We start from the raw sequence: 22,523 nt of genomic DNA, 5'->3' as shown, positions 1-22,523 counted from the left end.
GCTTAGATAAATGATATAGCATAAACTAAATGCTGAAAAACTGTCAACAACAGAGTCCAGCACTTCTGCAGCTAGCAGAATAACCTAGAAAACCACTTATCGTGGAACATAACTTCTGTAATCCCAATAGCCAGAGACTAAAAAAGACTAGGTATCAATAACCTTTAAATCAAACAAAATATGTACCTGAATGTACCAGTTGAAATACAACTTAACTCAGTCGTGTAGATACCTCTCTACACAAGATCAACACCAAACTCAAGTGAACATGTCAGACCTGTTAGTTCTAAATCGCCTTAAAGCCGAACCAGCCTGTTCACCAAATAAGTGGACACCATCAAATGGCATATTTTTAAGGCTCTCTTGCACAGGCCCTAAAAATCCAGACTGACACAGCCATGCATGCCTTGCAGAGCAACCAACTGAGCCATGGCTCTACCCACAGAATCTGTGGTGCCCATAATACATTTGATAGTGAATCTTGCTGCCTTGCGACCATCTTGCGCCACCTGCAATAACTCAGTCCTGGCTTCCTCTGATTAGACAAGGTAGCCTCTGCGCCACAGAATCCCATAAGGCATGCAAAAACCTACCTATAACACAAGTAATGTTAAGAGATCTCAAAGCAGAGCTTATAGAAGAAAATATATTCCTCCCACAATTCTCTAACCATCTGAATTCCTTGCCTGATAGGGCTGCAGGGTCCGAAGAAGCTGTCTCAGCCTGAAACAGTCCATTTGTAGTATGATGACACAGGAGACATTGACAGGACGATGCCTTTGGCACACAGCTCGGTCAACTGGAGCTCCTGATATGAGCTTTGCCCAAGCTCTTAAAAGAAGATCAAACAGAGACTCATTAAAAGGGAGCACAGGTTCCACCCCCATCTCGCCTTGATGAAGAATATTCACCAAGGGATCTGTGGATAACTCCACCAAGGGAAATTGACAATCCAGCACCGCAGCTGCCCTTTTCAATACTTCAGCCACTGAAGCACTTACTTCTGTTGCCATAGCAGGTGGGTAAGATAAATCTGAAACTGGGGAGGCCTCTAATCCACTAACCTCCACCAGTTCAGTAAGCCAATCCCTAACCACAGGAGGCTGGATAATATCATGCAAAGGGTTTTCCCCTTCAACATCTTCCTCTTTAGTTTCTAAACTGTGCATTCCTGTAACCAAGGGCTGTTAAACACCAGAAGGAAAGCCCAAAGAAGCTGGCACTGTTTGCACTGTGCACAACGCCGCCCGACGCCGTTGCAGCTTTGAGTCGACGTCAGAAATAGGAATGGGATCGACGTCTACTGACGGCGCCGACATCACTGGCTGACTGGGCACTGAACTCCCCAGGTCGGCGTCGCTCGACATCGTCGACTTCAGCAGCTGAATAGACGCCGGAGGGGTGAAGCCCAAGGATGGTGCACCGGTGCCGTCTAGGATTCAGATTCAGAAATCCCAACTGTCATCGAAGGTGCAACCACCTGTGAAGAGCCAGCCAGGGTATCTCCTGCCTCCAGAGGGCACACCAGAGGGACACTGATGCCCAAAAACCTTTTGTTGGGAAAATTAATATTCCCGCATTTGGGCTAGAGTCGCTCCGGCTCCAGAATACTTAGGGAGGCGCAGGGAAGACTCTTGTACGTGCCTCTCAACCAATGGTTGAGGGACGGCATCAGACTTATGTTTTCACCATCGAGATCTCGGAGCCCTCCCTGACGTTGACAGAGGCGGACCCTCACCCAAAAGACTACTCACCCGGTCTCTGGGCTTCAGTGAGGAGTGACAACACCACGGTTTCTGAGAAAAGGCACCACCAGGAGTTTCAAACGGCACTCGTTTAATCCTTTTGGACGAAGACGCTGGCAGGAACCACATTCCTCGGAGTCGTGGTGTTCTCTGAGGCACCATAAACATGTGGTATGCGGATCTGTAATGAACATCTATCACAAGTTCTGCTTCGTCTGAAAATAGCACACTGTTCTTATGACAAGACGTTGAGATGGGTTTGAAAAAACGTCCCTTAACTGCTCCAGATCTGCATTGCAAGCGCGGAAAAGAAGGAACTGACGACGGCACGTCAGGGAGGGGGTTATATTGACTCCGTTGACGTCACATCCAGTGGACAATGTTGATATGGAGTCATGCGAAGTTCTCTGCCAGCGCACAGACGTGCTATGGAATGATATACATGTCCAGTCTCGCGCCTGTGGAGGATTCTAAAGTAAAGAATCTGTGGCTAGATGTCTCCATTAGATTCCACTCTTTTTTTTTTTTTTTTTTTTTTTTTGAAACCGTTTATTGCAATCTCAAATAGTTACAAGTATGGGCCTACAACCGTCCGGCCGGCCGCTAGAGTGGCAGAAGCATATGACATACATACAGAAAAATTCTCTTAGCGGTGCAAAGTGGTAAATCAGGAGATAGCAATAGCGCGGGCCACATAACTCCAAGCCCACAATACGGTTTCCTTTTGTCAAAACATAACAACACAAACAACCACACCCGCAAGGCAACCCGCAATCCAAAGTGACGGCACGCGCTCCTTAAGTGGGGGATCCCAACCAACCGCCAAACTCTGAAGAGGGGAATGGGAACAGATCAGGGACTGGGGAACCACCTGCCCACGGCTGGGGGAGGGGGTCGGCTAGGGGGACGGAGCTGGTGAGGCAGCCGGTAGCAGTGGCGGCTCACAAATACCCCCGCGATAGGCGTTCAGAGATTCCACTCTTGAGGGTTTGCTACCATCATTCTGAAAAATGTTCCTTGGAAAATATAGTGCTATTTAGAAGTGAGCTTTTGATGCTCTGTTGCTCACTCAAATCATATGAATTCTGTCACAGCCCTAAATACTGTATTCCATGGACACAAGCATCTCAAACCATGGCCAGGCTGGGGGGAAATAACAAAGAATGTAAGTGTCCAGCCAGCTCCCTGCACAACAGAAAATGTGAGGACTAGGCCCATTTTGTAGGTTACTAAAGAAAGAAGAATGGGAAAGAGAGGGATTAGCCCAGATTTTCACTCTCTTCCTACATAAACACTGGAGTAAGCATTAAAACTTGTAGAAAGAAAAAAAAAGCTCAGGATGTAAAGCTATCCAGCCTTTAAACTATTCACTTACTTATTTTTTGTTTAAAAGCCCACTTTCTAAATAAATAGCTCTTACCTTCAACAAGCCCTATGTCTGCTGCGGGTAGCTGCTCTGCTACTAGAGTGCTGCAGATGATGAATCCCAGCTGTGCTGTTTGCAGCACAGCCTCAAAAAGTAGAAGCTAGAGCACAGTCTGTCATCTCCCGTCTGCAAAGTGGTAGAAGAGGGAGACAGGGGAAAGGGAAATAGGTTGTTCTGCTGTATTGATTTGAGTATTTCACTGGGGGGGAGGGTCTAAGCCACCCGCTTCACCCTGGAGAAAGAATAAAAAGAACAAAAAGCGAACAGAGAGCCCTAAGCTCCAATTCAGAAATAAAATCTAGACGGACAACTATCACTTCCCAAAGTAACATCTGCAGGAGCAAATGAAAAGAATGGGTCAGGTATGTTCCTCCTTATCACCTCAAGTAGGAGAGCGAAAAAAGGACAAGTTACTTACCTTCACTAATATCTTATCTGGTAGAGACATGATCTAGCTGCAGATTTCTTACCTGTGAACTTCCAGGCGTCAGGCTGGATTTGGAAGATTTTTCTTAGCAGTACTAGTACGCGCCGGTAAGTGGTGTCGGTCGACTCCGCGTGAAGTTGTATGGCGCCGAGTTCGTCATCGTGACGTCTGCGTTGTCTATATAGGTACCACCTCAGCACGTTGACGTTGGTACTTTTCACGATTTTCCATGCCAGAAGCGTGAGCCTTGAATTAGACTGACAGTGGTGAGTTTAAACAACTAGAGCCCTGAAGGAGAACAGCCCGCACATGAATAACTGATCCGCAGTGCAAGGAGGATGGGTGTGTCGGTAAGGAATCTGCGGCTAGATCATGTCTCTACCAGATAAGGCATTATGGAAGGTAAGTAACTTGTCCATTTGATAGAGACATCTAGGTGCAGATTCCTTACCTATGAACAGATACCCAAGTAATACCATCCCCGGTGGAGGGATTGTGGAAAAGTTTAAAACAGCCAGACCAGATTGTCCAGGCCATAATGCTTGGCAACGTGTGCAAGGATGCCCCACGTAGCCACCTGGCAGATCTCAAGAACAGGGACACTACACTGGAGAGCTGTGGTGGCTGCCTTAGCTCTGGTGAAATGAGTTCTGAGGCCTTCAGGAGGCTGTTTCTTTGCCAGAGCGTAACAGATCTTAATGCAGAGGAGAATCCATAGTGAGGTGGTTCTTTTATGTACAGCACGTCCCTTCTTTGCTCCAACGTCCCACACAAAGATGCAATTTAGTGCGCTCAAGGTAGAACAATAATGCTCTTTTTTGGGTCCAGATGGTGGAGATTTTCCTCTTCCTTAGGAGGATGCGGATGAGCATAGAATGTGGCAAGGTGACAGAATGCCCTAGCTTTAAAGGTGTCACAAATTTAGGCAAAAAAGAAGCCCTGGTGCCGAGCTCTACCTTGTCTGGAAAGACGGTCAGGTGTAAGGAGGCTGATAGAAGAGCACTTGCAGCTCTCTCACCCTCCTGGCAGAAGTTATTGCCGTTAAAAAGGCTGTCTTGATGGTGAGCAGCAGGAGGGGGCAATTGTACAGCGGCTCAAATGGTGCACACAATAGATAAGTGAGGACCAAGATAAGGTTTCACTGTGGCATTATGAGAGCAGAAGGGGGAAACAAATGTGTAAGCCCCTTCAAAAATCTATGTACAATAAGGGATTTGAATAGTGATGGTTGGTGTGGCAACCGAAAGGAGAAATGGCCGAAAGGGCAAAAAGGTAACCTTTCAGAGTGCCCAGAGCAGAGCCCTGCTGGGCAAGTGACAGGATGAAAAGGAGAATATCAGAAAGGGAGGCAGAGAGAGGGGCAATATACTGTTCTGTAAAATATTTACAAAGGTTTTGCCATCGGCAGGCACATCTCAACTTAGTGGAGGGACTCCTGTCTGCCAGAAATAACAAAGCAAACTTCTGGAGGAAGGTCGAATGCTATTAAATGTCGCTGCGCAATCTCCACGCACGAAGGCGAATGGCTGACAGGTTCGAGTGGAGGACCCTCTTCTGCTGCTGCACCAGAAGATCCTCCCAAAGGGGCAACCTGATCAGAGGATCCATGCTCATTTGAAAAAAAGCTTGAGATGCCAATCTCTCCGTGCCGAGTCCGGAGCCACAGGAATGACTTGTGCCTGGTCACTCCTAATCTTCTTGAGCCCTCTGAACAGGAATGGTATGGGCAGAAAGGAGGCCTGTTGTCACCTCGATTGAAAAGTGCTGATGAGCAAGAGCCATCTTGGAAACTCTAAAGCGCAAAATTGCTGACACTGCACGTGCTTGATCGAGACGAACAGATCTAACCAAGACTCTCCCCACCGATGAAAGAGTCCTTGTGCCACCTCTGGATGGAGATGCCACTCATGATCTGCTAGTCAGCGACGGCTGAGTTTATCTGTCCTGGTGTTCAGGAAACTGGCCCAGTGTTAAACACTCAGGGATATGCCCTGCTTTTCCAGCCAAATCCAGAGCCGCAGAGCCTGTTGACAGAGGGTCCACAACCTCAACCCCGCCCTGATTGTTGCAGTACCATATGGCGGTGATGTTGTCTTGAACACCTGAATGAGCCTTCCCTTGAGGGATGGTAAGCAGTCTTTCAGTGCCAATCGGATCGCACGGAACTCCAACAGGTTGATGTTTAGCCCGGCTTCTGCCAGAGGCCAGAGTCCTCTGATCTCCATCTCCCCAAGATTGCCCTCCCATCCCAGAAGTGACTCATCTGTCACTACTGTGAGATCTGGTTGGGGAAGGGAGAAAGGCCTGCCTCTGACCCAATCGCGGTTTGTCACCCACCACTTCAGATCTTTCGCAGTTCCCTCCAAAATCTGGACCAGGTCGGTGAGATTTCCCTGATGCTGCACCCACTGGAAATTCAGGTCCCACTGCGGAGCCCACATTTGCCATCCCGCTTGATTCACCACAGGACGTAGAAGGCCATGAGGTCCAGCAGCCTCAGAGTCAGTATCAACGAAATCCATGATAGAGGCTAAAACATCGGTATCATAGCCAGAATATCCTGGACTCGCTGCTCGGCAGGATAGGCCCATAACTGCACTGTGCCCACAACGGCTCAGATGAAAGTGAGCACCTGTGAGAGAGTCAGGTGTGACTTCGGCACATTAATAGTGAACCCTAGCGAAGGCAGGAGGTCCGCCATAGTCTGGAGGTGGGAGACGACTGCCCAGGGCGAGCCCGCTTTCAACAACCAGTCGTTGAGATAGCGGAAGACTAGAACCCTTGACTTGCAGAGTCAAGGGTTGTATGGCGTGAAGTTGTATGGCGCCGAGTTCGTCATCGTGACGTCTGCGTTGTCTATATAGGTACCACCTCAGCACGTTGACGTTGGTACTTTTCACGATTTTCCATGCCAGAAGCGTGAGCCTTGAATTAGACTGACAGTGGTGAGTTTAAACAACTAGGGCCCTGAAGGGGAACAGCCCTCACATGAATAACTGATCCGCAGTGCAAGGAGGATGGGTGTGTCGGTAAGGAATCTGCGGCTAGATCATGTCTCTACCAGATAAGGCATTATGGAAGGTAAGTAACTTGTCCATTTGATAGAGACATCTAGGTGCAGATTCCTTACCTATGAACAGATACCCAAGTAATACCATCCCCGGTGGAGGGACTGTGGAAAAGTTTAAAACAGCCAGACCAGATTGTCCAGGCCATAATGCTTGGCAAACGTGTGCAAGGATGCCCCACGTAGCCACCTGGCAGATCTCAAGAACAGGGACACTACACTGGAGAGCTGTGGTGGCTGCCTTAGCTCTGGTGAAATGAGTTCTGAGGCCTTCAGGAGGCTGTTTCTTTGCCAGAGCGTAACAGATCTTAATGCAGAGGAGAATCCATAGTGAGGTGGTTCTTTTATGTACAGCACGTCCCTTCTTTGCTCCAACGTCCCACACAAAGATGCGATTTAGTGCGCTCAAGGTAGAACAATAATGCTCTTTTTGGGTCCAGATGGTGGAGATTTTCCTCTTCCTTAGGAGGATGCGGATGAGCATAGAATGTGGCAAGGTGACAGAATGCCCTAGCTTTAAAGGTGTCACAAATTTAGGCAAAAAAGAAGCCCTGGTGCCGAGCTCTACCTTGTCTGGAAAGACGGTCAGGTGTAAGGAGGCTGATAGAAGAGCACTTGCAGCTCTCTCACCCTCCTGGCAGAAGTTATTGCCGTTAAAAAGGCTGTCTTGATGGTGAGCAGCAGGAGGGGGCAATTGTACAGCGGCTCAAATGGTGCACACAATAGATAAGTGAGGACCAAGTTAAGGTTTCACTGTGGCATTATGAGAGGAGAAGGGGGAAACAAATGTGTAAGCCCCTTCAAAAATCTATGTACAATAAGGGATTTGAATAGTGATGGTTGGTCTGGCAACCGAAAGGAGAAATGGCCGAAAGGGCAAAAAGGTAACCTTTCAGAGTGCCCAGAGCAGAGCCCTGCTGGGCAAGTGACAGGATGAAAAGGAGAATATCAGAAAGGGAGGCAGAGAGAGGGGCAATATACTGTTCTGTAAAATATTTACAAAGGTTTTGCCATCGGCAGGCACATCTCAACTTAGTGGAGGGACTCCTGTCTGCCAGAAATAACAAAGCAAACTTCTGGAGGAAGGTCGAATGCTATTAAATGTCGCTGCGCAATCTCCACGCACGAAGGCAAAGGGCTGACAGGTTCGAGTGGAGGACCCTCTTCTGCTCCTGCACCAGAAGATCCTCCCAAAGGGGCAACCTGATCAGAGGATCCATGCTCATTTGAAAAAAAGCTCGAGATGCCAATCTCTCCGTGCCGAGTCCGGAGCCACAGGAATGACTTGTGCCTGGTCACTCCTAATCTTCTTGAGCCCTCTGAACAGGAATGGTATAGGCAGAAAGGAGGCCTGTGGTCTCCTCGATTGAAAAGTGCTGATGAGCAAGAGCCATCTTGGAAACTCTAAAGCGCAAAACTGCTGACACTGCACGTGCTTGATCGAGACGAACAGATCTAACCAAGACTCTCCCCACCGATGAAAGAGTCCTTGTGCCACCTCTGGATGGAGATGCCACTCATGATCTGCTAGGCAGCGATGGCTGAGTTTATCTGTCCTGGTGTTCAGGAAACTGGCCCAGTGTTAAACACTCAGGGATATGCCCTGCTTTTCCAGCCAAATCCAGAGCCGCAAAGCCTCTTGACAGAGGGTCCACAACCTCAACCCCGCCCTGATTGTTGCAGTACCATATTTGCCATCCCGCTTGATTCACCACAGGACGTAGAAAGCCATGAGGCCCAGCAGCCTCAGAGTCAGTATCACCGAAATCCATGATAGAGGCTAAAACATCGGTATCATAGCCAGAATATCCTGGACTCGCTGCTCGGCAGGATAGGCCCATAACTGCACTGTGCCCACAACGGCTCAGGTGAAAGTGACCACCTGTGAGAGAGTCAGGTGTGACTTCGGCACATTGATAGTGAACCCTAGCGAAGGCAGGAGGTCCGCCATAGTCTGGAGGTGGGAGACGACTGCCCAGGGCGAGCCCGCTTTCAACAACCAGTCGTTGAGATAGCGGAAGACTAGAACCCTTGACTTGCAGAGATGATCTGCGACCACTGCCATCACCTTGGAGAACACCCGAGGGGCACTGGTGAGGCCAAAGTGCTTGTGGCCCACCATAAACTGCAGGTAGCAGCGATGGGCAGTTAGGACAGGGATGTGCAAAGAGGCGTCCTGCAAGTCCAACGCTACCATTCAGTCTCTCAGGTCCAGGGCAAACAGTACCTGAGCAAGAGTGATCTTGAACTTCTCTTTTCTGAGAATGTAGTTGAGGGCTCTGAGGTCGAGTGCTCAATGTAAAGCGTATATGGTCAAACAGCTTGATCAATCATGGTGAAATTTCTGGTTACTATCCAAAACATACAGTAGTCCGCTACAGACAAATGTTAGTGCGGAGAGCCAAATAATGCTCAAAAATAGGAGCAGAGTTCTTACCCGTCAATGGTACGGGAGACCGCCTCACCTCACCTGGCATCCGCTCAGATAAAAGAGGCCCCGCTCTATGTGAAAACAAGTGGTAATAAACAAACTTTTTAACCTCCTGTCTATTATTAAAAACACAAATCTCACTCTTTCCTAAGCAAGCATCATACTGTGTTCTGTCTATATAGATGACACCTTCATTTACATAATGATGGAGAAAATTCTGTTACTAAGACAAATCTATACAAACTAGTGTACATGTTCCCACGACTGAGCCAACACAAATTTTCTCTTAATGCTCTTGGATGATGGCTTTCAAAAGTGAGTAGTGAATTTTTTGCCATCGGCTTCTTGTATAGTTCGCTACCGAGCTGTCCTTGGTCAGGATATATACAAATGTCCAAAAAGGGGAGACGCTCTTTCGTGAATTCGACTGTGAATTTCAAAAAGGCATCTGATGGTTCAGCCACTGATGGAAAATTTGAATATCAGAAGCTGTGCCTCTATAGATGACTAAAATATCATCTATATATCTTTTCCACAGTAGTATTTTATCACAAAATGGATTACTCTGGATCAAAACATGATCCTGTTCAAATTTATGGACATACAGATTGGCTAGCGATGGCGCAAAAATACTGCCCATAGAAGTGCCTGAGATTTGAAGATAAATGTAATCTTCAAATCTAAAAAAGTTTTCAGTCATAGCCAACCTTGCACATTCAAGAATAAATGATACTGGTGTAATTGTATCTATATCTTGTAATCTTGATTCTAGAAGTTCTCGGATAGTATCGAGAGTTTCTCTTTGAGGAATCGAGGTGTATAATGATTCTATATCAAAAGAAACAAGATAATCTCTTTCTACATCAAATGATGTCTCTGATAGAAGTCTGAGGATGTCTTGTGTATCTTGCAAAAATGTTGGCATCATTTTCACCATTGGTTTCAGGAAAAAATCAACAAATGTAGATAACGGCTCCAAAAGGGAGCCTATTCCTGAAATTATGGGACGGCCAGGTGGAGGTCTCTGTGACTTATGAATTTTGGGTAGTGTATAAAACTGAGGCATAACAGGATATTTTGTCAACAAAAAGTCTGCCTCATTAGGTGTAATCCACCCTTCTGTTTTTGCTTCCTCAACCAAAATTTCAATTTCTCTAGTCAATCTAGATGTAGGATCAACTTTCAAGAGACGATAAGAGCGCAAATCACCTAATTGGCGTAGACATTCATTACGATAGGATACAGTATCCTGAACCACAATCGCTCCCCCTTTGTCTGCGGGTTTGATTGTTATCGTGGTGTCGTTGGATAAAGTCTGTAAGGCCAATTTCTCATTCCCAGGTATGTTCAGGTATGGTTTATCTTGTGTGTCACAAATCGACCTCATGTCATGTGTGACAGCTTTTTCAAAAGTCAATACTTGATCAGGTACCAGGTGATGTGGTGGATTATATTTAGAAGGTAATTTCAAACCTGTATTTGTGGGAACATCATCCGTTGTCACAGTATCACTCTCTTTGTTTTTGAAGAAAAAGTGTAAGCGATTACGATGTCTATCGGCTATACAAGCCAGTGGGTCCAATTCCATCATGCGACATATACACTATAATGGTCTATGATAATCTATGCACTTAAGGGTATATGTAACGCGTAGCCACATGTGTTGGCTCAGTCGCGGGAACATGTACACTAGTTTGTATAGATTTGTCTTAGTAACAGAATTTTCTCCATCATTATGTAAATGAAGGTGTCATCTATATAGACAGAACACAGTATGATGCTTGCTTAGGAAAGAGTGAGATTTGTGTTTTTAATAATAGACAGGAGGTTAAAAAGTTTGTTTATTACCACTTCTTTTTCCAATAGAGCTTTTATCTGAGCGGATGCCAGGTGAGGTGAGGCGGTCTCCCGTACCATTGACGGGTACGAACTCTGCACCTATTTTTGAGCATTATTTGGCTCTCCGCACTAACATTTGTCTGTAGCGGACTACTGTATGTTTTGGATAGTAACCAGAAATTTCACCATGATTGATCAAGCTGTTTGACCATATACGCTTTACATTGAGCACTTACCCTTGTTCTTTTTTCCTTTTCTTTATAGGATTATAGAGAGATGTTTTCCTAATAAATTATAAGGAGAGTTTTTGAGAAAACATTTTCTCAAGTAGGTCGTCTCTTTTTTTGTTTTTTCACTGGGTTTGAAATTACACGATACACACAGCAGTAGCATAGGTTCTTGATGGTCCTGACGAAAGCCGGATTACTATTCTATCCTTAGGCTGAAACATGTTGACCTGGTATTTGTATTTTGGACTTGAGCAGTTATTCTGTTAAAATTGCGTCTACACTGTTTTTAAATTTTGTCACACGGATAGATATTATTAAAAAAAAATTCTGTCCGAGTTGACAATTTTAACATCACTTCTTTACACTTTTTCATTGTTTCGCACTGCTTCCATCACCACCATTAATACATGATAGCCATACGAAGACTTGAGGCATACACCTCATCTTAGATGAATAGATAGGTTTAAGTTGCCCATTCCATCTGCAGCCTTGATCAACTTGAAGGCTCAGTAAGGGCTATCGGATCCCAAATGATGTGGGCTGCTATTCTGGTGGCTGATGGGATTCATGATTTATTATGATTATGTAAAGTGCTCAAATTGCTTGATTTCGTATGTTAGTGGACCCTAGATTTCTTTGTTGTGATGATAGTCTATAGGTATGTAAGGGATTAGTTATCTAGTGGTCGATAAATATTTTGCCTTTGACCCTCCTTTGGTATATTTTAGCTTTCTTTAATATATCTTGTAATACATCACACCATGGATACCACAATACAAGGTAAGTAAAACTTTATCGGGTTTCAGATACATTTACTTTTGTCTCATACAAAATGCATGTCAGCACTTTTAGGAACAGAAAACTCGTAACATTGGTTCCTATGGGAAATAGAGTGCTAACGGTTCACAACTTATGACTATGAGATTTTGGGGTTAGGACCAAGGTTCCCAAGGTCCAGTTAGGCGCTCAAATTGCTCCACCAGTGGCTCTGGGGCGGCCAGGTGCAGAGTGCAGGGGCCCAATGTTAGTCAATGGGGCACCTCAGTTTGAGGTGGTTCACAGGCAGGGCACTTGGTCTTGGGAGCCAAGCTCCTAGGGTTAAGGTCAGGGCAAAGGGGGTCCCAGGTTTGCATTAAGTCCACACCACCAGCGGCGCATGGGCGGCCGGGTGCAGGGTGCTGAGGAGGGGTCGGGACCCAATGCAATCCTATGGAGGTTGCCAGTTTTAGATTTTGGCTGCAGGCTTGATCCAGAAAGTCTTCCAGGAGGAACCAACAGCTGGGCAGATACATTGGAGGGCTCGGACATAGGTGCACCACGGGTCCTCTTCTCTAGAGCACAGGGATGCAGGGGTGACTTTTGAGGAAGGATTTCACCTTACCGGGCAACTCGCGGTTGGGGCGGTCTCCATGCAGATGCTGCAGGCAACGTCGGGGAGTCCTGGGGGGGTCAACCCACAGTGGCCTTGGACTCTGGAGTGCTGGGGGACCTCACTGGGACGGATGTGCCACTTGGACTCGGGACGTAGGCGACGGGTGCAGTAGTGCTTCCAGGCATTGAGTTTCTTCTTCCTCAGCAGGCTCAGAGTCTGTCTTGGGAGTTTCTTTTGAACAGAGCTGCAGTTTGCAGGAGATCCAGTCTTTGTTGAAGGCAGGCAGTACCCCCAGAGGTTCTGGAGGTCGCTGGCTGCATTAAAAGTCGACTTTGGTGCAGGATCTCTGAAAACTGCAGACAGGCCTGTAGGGCTGGTGCCAAGTAAGTTCTTCTCTACAGTCTCCTCTGCTGTGCGACATCTTCTGTTTTTCTTCTTCGTAGGTTAAAGGAATCTGAATCCCTGGGTTCACCGCTGCCCCCTAAATACTACATTTAGGGGGCATTTTAGGGGTCTTGAGGAAGTAGCTAATGGGCTATTGACCTTAGGGTGAATACTCTTTTGGCATGCTCACTCCACATGGGGGACTGAGCACACTCCCTAATTCTGATTGGGCCTAATTTTCCAAACCAAGATGGAGAATTCTAGGGGGAGGGGTTCACCTCTGCTCCTGGCCACATCAGGGGTGTGCTAAGTCAAGGTGGACACTCCTACCCTGTTTACTAAATTTGCTGCCTGTCCTGCCGCCAAATAGTGGGGCGAGGACAGGGGGGTGGGCATCTCCACTGGTTGAAGCTGCCCAAATCAGCATTACACAAGGGGAGTCTTTGAAAAGCATCTCCACCCAGAGCAGGATTTGTTCCTGACATATGGGAGCACAAAGGCTCCCACCCCTGGTGGGAGCTGGCTGGAAGAGACCAGTCAGTCAAAAAACTGGAAGCTGCTTGTTTTACGGGGTGCATCTCTAAGATGCACTCTCAGTGCATTTTATTATAATCCCAAACTGGCATCTGTGTGGGTTTATTATGCTGAGAAGTTTGCTACCAAACTTCCCAGAATTCAGTAAAGCAATTATGGTGCTGTGTAGTTCTTAATGACAAACTTCCAGACCATATACTCTGTATGGCTTTACTGTACTTACATTGTCTAAGAATGGACTTAGACTTTGTAGGGGTACAGTTCTCAGACAGCTGTACCCTCACCAGGGGTATAGTGCACTCAGCTAGGGGAGGTGACTTATCTGTACCATAGGCAGTGGGTTGCAGGCATGGAACACAGGTATGTGTGCCATGTCGACACTTTACTTTTCTCTGCACCAAAACATGCAGCCTGCAATGGCAGTGTGTGTGTTAAGGAACAGGACCTCTAAGAGTGGCACAATATGTGCTCCATCCCATAGAGCCTTCCCTGGTCACAGAGCTATTGGTACCTATGGTACCTTTTACTAGGGACAGAGATGTGCCAATTGTGGACAACAATAGTACAGTTTTTAAGGAAAGAACACAGGCCCTGGGCACCTGATAGGCAGGGACCCAGGGCACATCAAGTCAATGTGCATCAGAAATCAGGCAGAAAGTGTGTGTGGGGGGGGGAGTTGTTACTGCAACAGAACACCCCTTTCCTACAGGCCTGACATGACTTCTGGCCACCTGTTCCACGAGGTTGGGGTGAACTGCACCCATGGCCATGAAGAGGTTGCAGAACTTGAGCGGTCCTCTGGCTAGGATATGGATGGTGCAGTTGGAAACCACAATATCTTTATTGTTTTTTAAAGTAAGGAGGGCAGCTCTCTCAGACTTACTGGTATTAAAAGCAATATGTTTAGGTACAGCAAGTAATTCTGATACATCTTTCAGCACCATGTTCTCATAAGTCAAAATTCTATTGGTCATGGCATTGGGTGGTGGGACGAAGGTAGATGGAATCCTAAGTCCTGTCAAAGATTTAGAGGGAAGATATTGTTATTAAATCCGCAGATAAGGGCAGCGCAATAGTGATTCAAAATACATCAGCATACAAATCCGAGTTTATGAGACAGCTTCAAGAGGGAGTAAGTTATGCCCTGCTGAGAACAGATCCTTCCAAGGAATTGGCTGAAGAAATCTTGAATATTACATCTGAAGCCCAGGAATTGGGCTTCTTGAGCAAACTCGAATTTGATTATCTAAACCAAAAACACCCACGTCTGCCTACGATCTATACCTTGCCAAAAATACATAAGGGTATGCAGAACCCACCTGGACGTCCCATCTTATCAGGATGTGGATCCTTACTAGAACCTCTATGCAAGTACATAGATTACTTTCTGAAGCCCATTGCTGAGAGGACGGAAGCATACTTGAGGGACACTATGCAAACTATCACCCTGATTGACCAAAAACAGTTTAATCCCAATGAACAACTCCTCGTGACATGTGACGTTGTATCATTATATACAAGTATTCCACAGGACCCAGCACTGCAAGTAATGAGAGATGTTCTTAATCAACGACCAACACCGATGAGAGTACCCACGGAATTCATCATAGCCCTATTAACAATTGCAATGAAGAAAAACTTCTTCCTCTTTCAGGGGTGCTATTATGTACAAACAAAGGGCGTGGCTATGGGGGCAGCCTTTGCCCCAGATCTGGCCATCATCTATATGGATAATTTTGAAAAGTTGTACGTGTTCAATAATAATCCCTTCTACCGGCAGGTGGATCTGTGGAAACGATATATTGACGACATACTGTGTGTCTGGCATGGAGATGCCACAGATTTAGGTCACTTTCACCAGTGGTTGAATGGATTTGATCAAAATATACAATTTACCATCCAATCTGATGCCAATGAAATAGCCTTTCTAGATATCAAGATATGCTGTGAGGACAAAAAACTATTTACTACATTATTTCGTAAACCGGCTGAACGCAATTCCCTTCTTAGGTATACTAGTCACCACCCACGCGGATTGAGGGACAACCTTACAGTGGGACAATTTCTTCGAATTCGTAGGAATTGCACCAAGAGGGCAGACTACATGATTGAATCTGAGGACTTGAGCACCCGCCTGATGAACAGAGGCTATCCAAAAAGACTGGTGAAGAGAGCCCAGAAAAGAGCCTGGTACAACCCCAGAGAATCCCTATTGACCCCAAGAGTCAGTAATGACGTAATGTCAGAAAGAATAATTTGTGTTACAACTTTCTCCACCAGAAGCAATGCTGTGAAGAAAATAATAAATAAATATTGGAACCTAATCTCAACTGACATTAACCAACCCAACCCACCAATGCACTCTTTCAAAAACGCTATGAGTGTTAAAGACCATGTAGTACACTCATTTCTGGAGTGTCCAACAGAACCAACGATACAGTAACTTTGGAACCTACCACCGGTCAAAGGACATTATAAATGCGGACATTGCAAGGCCTGCCACACTACAATATCGACAAAGACATTCACCCACAAACAAGATACAGTCATACTGAATTCTTTTACAAACTGTAATTCAACTAATGTAATCTACGGGATTATCTGCCCATGTGGACACCTATATGTGGGACAGACACAACAAAAGATTAAAGCCAGGATACTGCAACACCAAAGTAGGATCCGTTGTTCAATAATAGGTGCGCCATTAGTTGAACATTTTACTCAGAAGGGACATAACCCGGATCAAATGCAATGGGTGGTAATTGAAAAAGCAGAGTTGGGACCAAGAGGAGGCAATATTGCCTCTATCCTTACCATCAGAGAATCAAAATGGATGGTACGCCTGGATACCATTGCCCATGGTTTAAACGAATTGGATCCGAGTCATGCCCAACTGGCATGTCTAGGCATGTAATGACACTATGCTGAATTTCATTACCTTACCTACTTTCTTGATCACATCACCGAACAATTAACTCTTTCTTTTCCCTCTCTGTGATACTCTGATGTAGATTAGGCAATGCCAGGAATTTCCAGTGACGAACTGTATTACTGATCCTTCTGCCATTTCCAAAATGTCTTTATTGTTCAATGCAAAAAACTAAATGTAACTACTCAATGTATGAGAAGTGTAAGAACATTGGTCAAATACTAGATAACAATGCCGATTATGCACCCTATTGATGTTAGCATCCTTGTTGGCCTCCATGATTTGAGTATTCTGGGTGCTTAGTGCAAATAGTATATGTATTGTGATGATGGAATCTTAGCACCCATGTTTGTGCAATTATTTGCATGTGGATTTTTAAGATATTGTAGATCTCTTTTAAGTAATGTATTCACCTGAATAATGCCATTATTGAACATTAATTTTGAAACGTAATATAGAGCAACAATATACACAACCTATAGTTTAATATTACCATTATGGCCATGATTAGTTCCAATTTGCATTTATTACATTTTTTTCTAAACAAACCTATGAATTTAAATCCAACCCGGTTGGTCCCCCGTTCCTAGTCTTTTTTCCAACGTCTCAACGTCACCAACCGGCATTTAGCTGCTGCAAGATGCGAGACGTCATGCGGCTGCCGGTGCCGTCCGCGTGATTTCCTTAAAACGCGTCCACTGATACGGACAACTCCACCACATCACAGTTGGATGTAGGACCTGCTGAGGGTAAGAACATCTGTATCCAATATCCCGGACGCTATGTCGAAGCTCTTTAAACACGCAGAAAGATATGGGTGATTTGATACTGTATTTGTAATTTCACCGTCGAGCTTTCTTAGAGCGAGTGCTATATGCGATTCAGCTCACCCTTTATTTATTCTTCAGAATACCCCACAACGCTCTTGGTATTATTTTCCTATAGGGCGGCAACATTTGTGTGTTTTTCTTCTTCTAGGGGCCACAACGAGCGTGTTGTAAATGTACCGCTTGTTCCACATATTTTATTTAATATTGTGTAGGACTTTTCGCATTTTTAGTGAGTTGAAAAGCGGCAAGGAACTGGGTCACTATGCTCTCTCCATCCTATTAGCATGTCATTACACATTGCACGTGTTCTTATTGATATTAATGCTACGTTATGGCCTTCTAAAAGCAAATAGAAATATGGGGTTTTCGTACATTCGGCAATTCACTTTTTTCTTTACATAATTTGATGTATAGGTTTTAACGCAGGACGGAAATACGATCCCTGTGTTTCCTCATAACATGGGAACTGCCACAAGTATGTCGTAAAGCACTGCTTGTCTTTAAAGGCCTTTTTATCGTTTGATTAACCTTTGTGTGCCCCCAACACTTCTTTGTGTTTATAATTTGTTAAACATGCCCTTTTGCCACCAATAGAGATGCCACTCAGCATGTCTTTGTGCACCGCATGCCTTGCGTTTTATTAGCCATTTTTATACCTTACGACATTTGGTAAAACGACCGGTTTGAATATACAATAATTTCCTTAAAAACACCACTAGGGCAGTATTTTACCCACCGCTCACACTGATATACTTTCTCATGTTCTTTTCTAAGCAGTATGAGTGCTCCTGAAGGGGATCAGTCCATGTTCTCCATCTGTTGATTGGCTAATTGTGTTTTTTCTACTTTAACTCCGCTTGGTTCCATTAGCTGATTTTGTCCCTCCGTTTTATTTTTAGATGAATCAAACAATTTCGCAAGCCAGTAATCGTGATTCATTTCACCATTCAACCGATGGCATCGCCACAGTTCTCCTAGCAGCATTTATTCTGCTTTATAGACCCTGTTTGGAATTTTTATTCCTTTTCCGAGTAAGTTTGAGTTCGGATTTTTGATTGTAGTGCCAATGTATTTGGCAACCCCTAATTGACACCTTAATCCTGCAGGTGTCCATCACTCTCACCGATACTTCGCTTGGAGCCTAAGAAGCCCTACCACCCTTTTGGAACGTGGAACCAATTAGGCCCTTTCTTTAAATTTGTTACGGTAAAAAGTCTTTGATTCACTCACACATTTGCTCTGGTCATTTCTATTAGGGAGATCTGACATCGCTTTTACTCTTTTCTTAGGCGCCCCGCCGCTCCCACTCACTTTTGTCCTGAAGAAGACCCCACTAGTAAGGACTAGATTCAACCTACGTGATTATAGGGGTCGAAACGTCGACGCACCACTGATGCCAGTATCGCCAACAGTGTACTATCACACTGTGACTGTATTGTGTACATGGCTATGTAAATGAATGTAATATTGTTATGAATTAATTTCAAGAATGTGGCACTGAAGAAAGTGCTAAGCAATTTGATTGTGTTATTTCGCAGTTAATATTTGTCACTTACCCTCCTATCACACACGAATCACTCCCCCCCCCCCCCCCCCCCTTCTCCCTTCACTCAGTTGGGCACGCCAACATTAGGTTTTTAATGTTTTGCTGCAACTTATGTGTTTCTTCATGAATTTTGGAAGCTTGGTGTGATTAAATAACACTTTAGCTACATATATTCGTTTTGCTTATATTTTCTCAATGTATGTTGTTTAAATTTTATACTTACACTGATTTGATGTATTAGTGCTGGGACCATACCTTCCTATACTGCACATCGTAGGAGTAGCAGGAAGAGAGCTCCGCAGCCAGAACCGACACTGGCAGAGCTGTCAGAGCAGCAAGATAAACGCCCCCCGCCACCAGCGGGAGCAGAGCAGGCAACCCGCCAGAGAGCAGGAGTACTCTCCCACACAGCCAAGAACCCAGTGGTCACCAGTTTGTTGTGTTTGCAGGCTCAATGATGAATGACTACACATACGGTATACTTTAGTTCGAGGGCTGGCTGAGGACCAAGAGGTCCTGTCCAGGCCACTTTTATTACCTTGTCCCCACGGGCAGTGCAGCAAAACACCCTTTGCTGCTTCCTCACCATGTAGTGGTCCAAACCACAAACATAACAGCTGACAGGCACGTGCATGAAAGCACAGAAGTCACCTTGGTATGATTTTACTTTTGCTTATTGAAAAATGCCTGCAGCACATGCATGATGAAAATATTAGAAGGATTTCTTTTTTTACTTTAAGAAAAATAATTCAGAAATGGCTGCTGTACAGGGCCTAACATAGGAGAATTGAAAAATTCAGCGAAATGGTTAGCCCAATAATCGTGATGTATGCACAATTTCTTTTACATAATTAGAACTATCAAACCCTAATAATTAATTTGAAGATGCTGATAGTAACACAGCTGCAGAACACTGAGGAATCTTTTTGAAAACTAGCATTGGCTCGTTGTTATGTAGAGACATACTTTTAGCAGTAGACTTCATTTTTTTTTTTTGGTGTGGCACGTTTGCCTGTCGCCCGAATACTTTCACTATTAACACTTTAAAAAGATTGAAAGCAAAAAAGTGGTGGGACTGGTCACATTAGTTTCCAAAATTTGAAGTAAAACTGAATGGAAAAGATTTTTTTTTCAAAATGAAACGTACCAGGTCATCAAATATATCCCTCTGGTGTACGTGAATAGTGATCAGTGTCTCATGTTTGATGCGTTCCATGGAGCTCAGATCTTTCGTCGTCATATCAATCAGGTTATTTAGCAGGTCCAGAAAGGACTGGTTTGTCTTCTGCATTATCTTTTTGTCGTATTTAGCACTAGTCAACGCCTCCTCTGCGTCTCTTGTCCAAATCATTTGGACTCCAAGGAGGCCAACCTTTCAAAAATCAAAAAAGAAAAACGGGGAAACGCATTTAGAATTTTCCATAGCTACAAAGGCTCACTGTCCAGAAAAGGTCTGACACGTTTCAATTTTTTTTGGTAACAAAAATGTATTTTTATAATCAACTATGTATCACAACTTTATAACAAGATTAATGTGACTAATTTAAATACACCTTTATAACACACTCCTTGAATCTGTATCAGCCCCGAAGAATGTTTGGCATGCAACAAATAATTAAAATACTCACTATTGATAGATGATTGAAGAATGTGGGAAAATTAAATATACCCTGCACAATACATCATGAGGATTACAGTGACAAACAATGGTGAATAATACAAGGCAGAAATTACATTGGAATTCATGTCACTGGATAGATCAATTACCGACATGAAATCACATCCAGTTATATATGTGCCTACCTTCTGTCCACATGACCCGCATCTAACTGATGTCATAAACAGAACCTTTTCACAGGATTTCCATAATACCTCAAACATGAATGGTTGACAACATTAAGTGAATGATAGATAAAATTACCCTATGGATGGGATGCTGCTCAATTAGGGCCTCATGTATGGCATTTTGGCGTAGGGCAATGCAGCAAGGCATCTTGTTGTGCTGCCCTACAACAAAGTGAAGATGCATTCCTGTCCTTCCTGCCTGAGCTTGCGTCGTTTCGGCAGACTAGTGCCAACGTAAGCACCCAAGGGTGCATCCATTGCAGGCAGGATTGTTTTTGTGCAGGAAGAGACAGCACTGTGTAAATCTGGGGCAGCATCAAATTACATGGGTATTGCGTCAGAAAACCCAGCACAACGCCCATGGAACGCCTCCAGGGTGCAGAGTAAGGTGATGCAGCGATTTGTGCTGGATCGCATTAAACATGATTTATAAGGCCACTCAAAGCCACGCAGGGTGGCTTTGCGTGGCTTCATAAATCTTTGAGAGTCCTGCATCACGCATGTACCACTTTACGTGGTGCAAAAGTGATGTAGGGCTCTTATAAATAAGCCCCTTACTTTATAGTATGCAAAACACAGAGTCGAGAAAGGCAAGTAGACTAAATACAAATGTAGTCGAAGTGAGTAGGCCTATGCTAGTTGACTAGGCTCTCCTGGCACTGTTTCTGCGACCCCTAGCACTGCCCGTGAAACCTGGCCTCAAAGGGGAAAACAAGGTTGCACTAGAAACTGCAAAATGCTCTGGCGTTTTGGAAAACAGTAGCTGCTCATACCAGCGCTGTTTATGATTGCAACATTGACAACTTGCAACTGCATAGCTGCTAAGGATTCAGAACGGTCAAGTGTGACATTTCTATGTTTTAATGTGCTGATGTGTAACATTTCAATGCCTTATATGTGACAATGTGAGTGATAGTCCACGACACCGGACCAGCATACCTGAACAGCCGACTCAAATTCCACGCACCCCAAAGGACCCTACGATCAGCCCAGCTCTCCTACGCCATGGTCCCCCGCACCAGAAAGACCAGATCGGGAGGCCGCTCCTTCTCCATCCACGCGGCCAGAGCCTGGAACGACCTTCCGCTCCACCACAGACAGATAACATCGCTCCCCATCTTCGCAAGAAACCTCAAAACCTGGCTCTTCGACAGACCCACTCCTTGATGGACTGGAACCTGCGAACCCCCCCCCACGCCTTGAGACCCTTAGGGGTGAGTAGTCGCGCTTAACAAACACCTGATTTGATTTCATAGTTTATTGGTAGTAGAACGAAGCAGATATGCTCATATAATGGGATACATTTCAGAAATGGTCAACATAATGCTGCAGAGCTCCAGATGTTTAAGCTAGGACTCAGTAGTGCTGGGAATATTTGTGGGCCATAACTAACAATAATCAAACCATTTGGTTACTTTTCAAATGCATGCAGACTCAGTCGTTTTCATTTTCTGGCTGCAAATGGAAGAGTAAATCATCGCATCGGTGAAAAGGAGTAACGCTCACCATTTAATAAACTGTAAATATTAATGTGTTTCAATGGTACAGCTATCTAGAGAAAATTGTGCCACGTCAGTATGCCTGGTATCCATGCCAAAAGCCAACAATGCCAATACGCCAAAATCTATCCGATAATGTTTTCAACCAGGAGTTCTACATGTTTATTTAGTCTGCGTTCATAGGTCAAAGACAAAGATCATACCATGCAGCTGTGACCTTCTGTTAAATCAAGTCTCTGCGAGGCAGGGATACAAATCCCCCAAGGGAAAAAAAACCCGTATTTTACCAGAAAATGTGCTAGATCTACTAGGAACAATTATAATATTTAATTAGCTTTTGCAGACGAAAAAAGTAAATTCAACCCCAAAACAGCTTGCAGAAACAGAAAATAGCGTGATTAGAAGACTCTATCTCTCTC

At 44.8% G+C, this 22,523-nt stretch overlaps 1 protein-coding gene across 1 annotated transcript in view; it reads right to left on the bottom strand.

Annotated features, from left to right (window-relative positions):
- The window catches only part of DNAH5 (dynein axonemal heavy chain 5), a 5,853,083-nt gene that overhangs the window by 3,137,913 nt on the left and 2,692,647 nt on the right, over positions 1 to 22,523 (bottom strand). The window contains exon 34 of the mRNA XM_085606747.1: positions 19,908 to 20,132. Coding sequence (XP_085462873.1) covers positions 19,908 to 20,132 — 225 coding nt within the window. The remainder of the gene's footprint in view (positions 1 to 19,907; positions 20,133 to 22,523) is intronic.

The sequence above is a fragment of the Triturus cristatus genome, chromosome 5_2, assembly GCF_964204655.1.
Source record: "Triturus cristatus chromosome 5_2, aTriCri1.1, whole genome shotgun sequence".
NCBI lineage: Eukaryota > Metazoa > Chordata > Amphibia > Caudata > Salamandridae > Triturus > Triturus cristatus.
The sequence above is the reverse complement of the archived record's forward strand: the minus strand, read 5'-3'. Positions and strand labels throughout refer to the sequence as shown.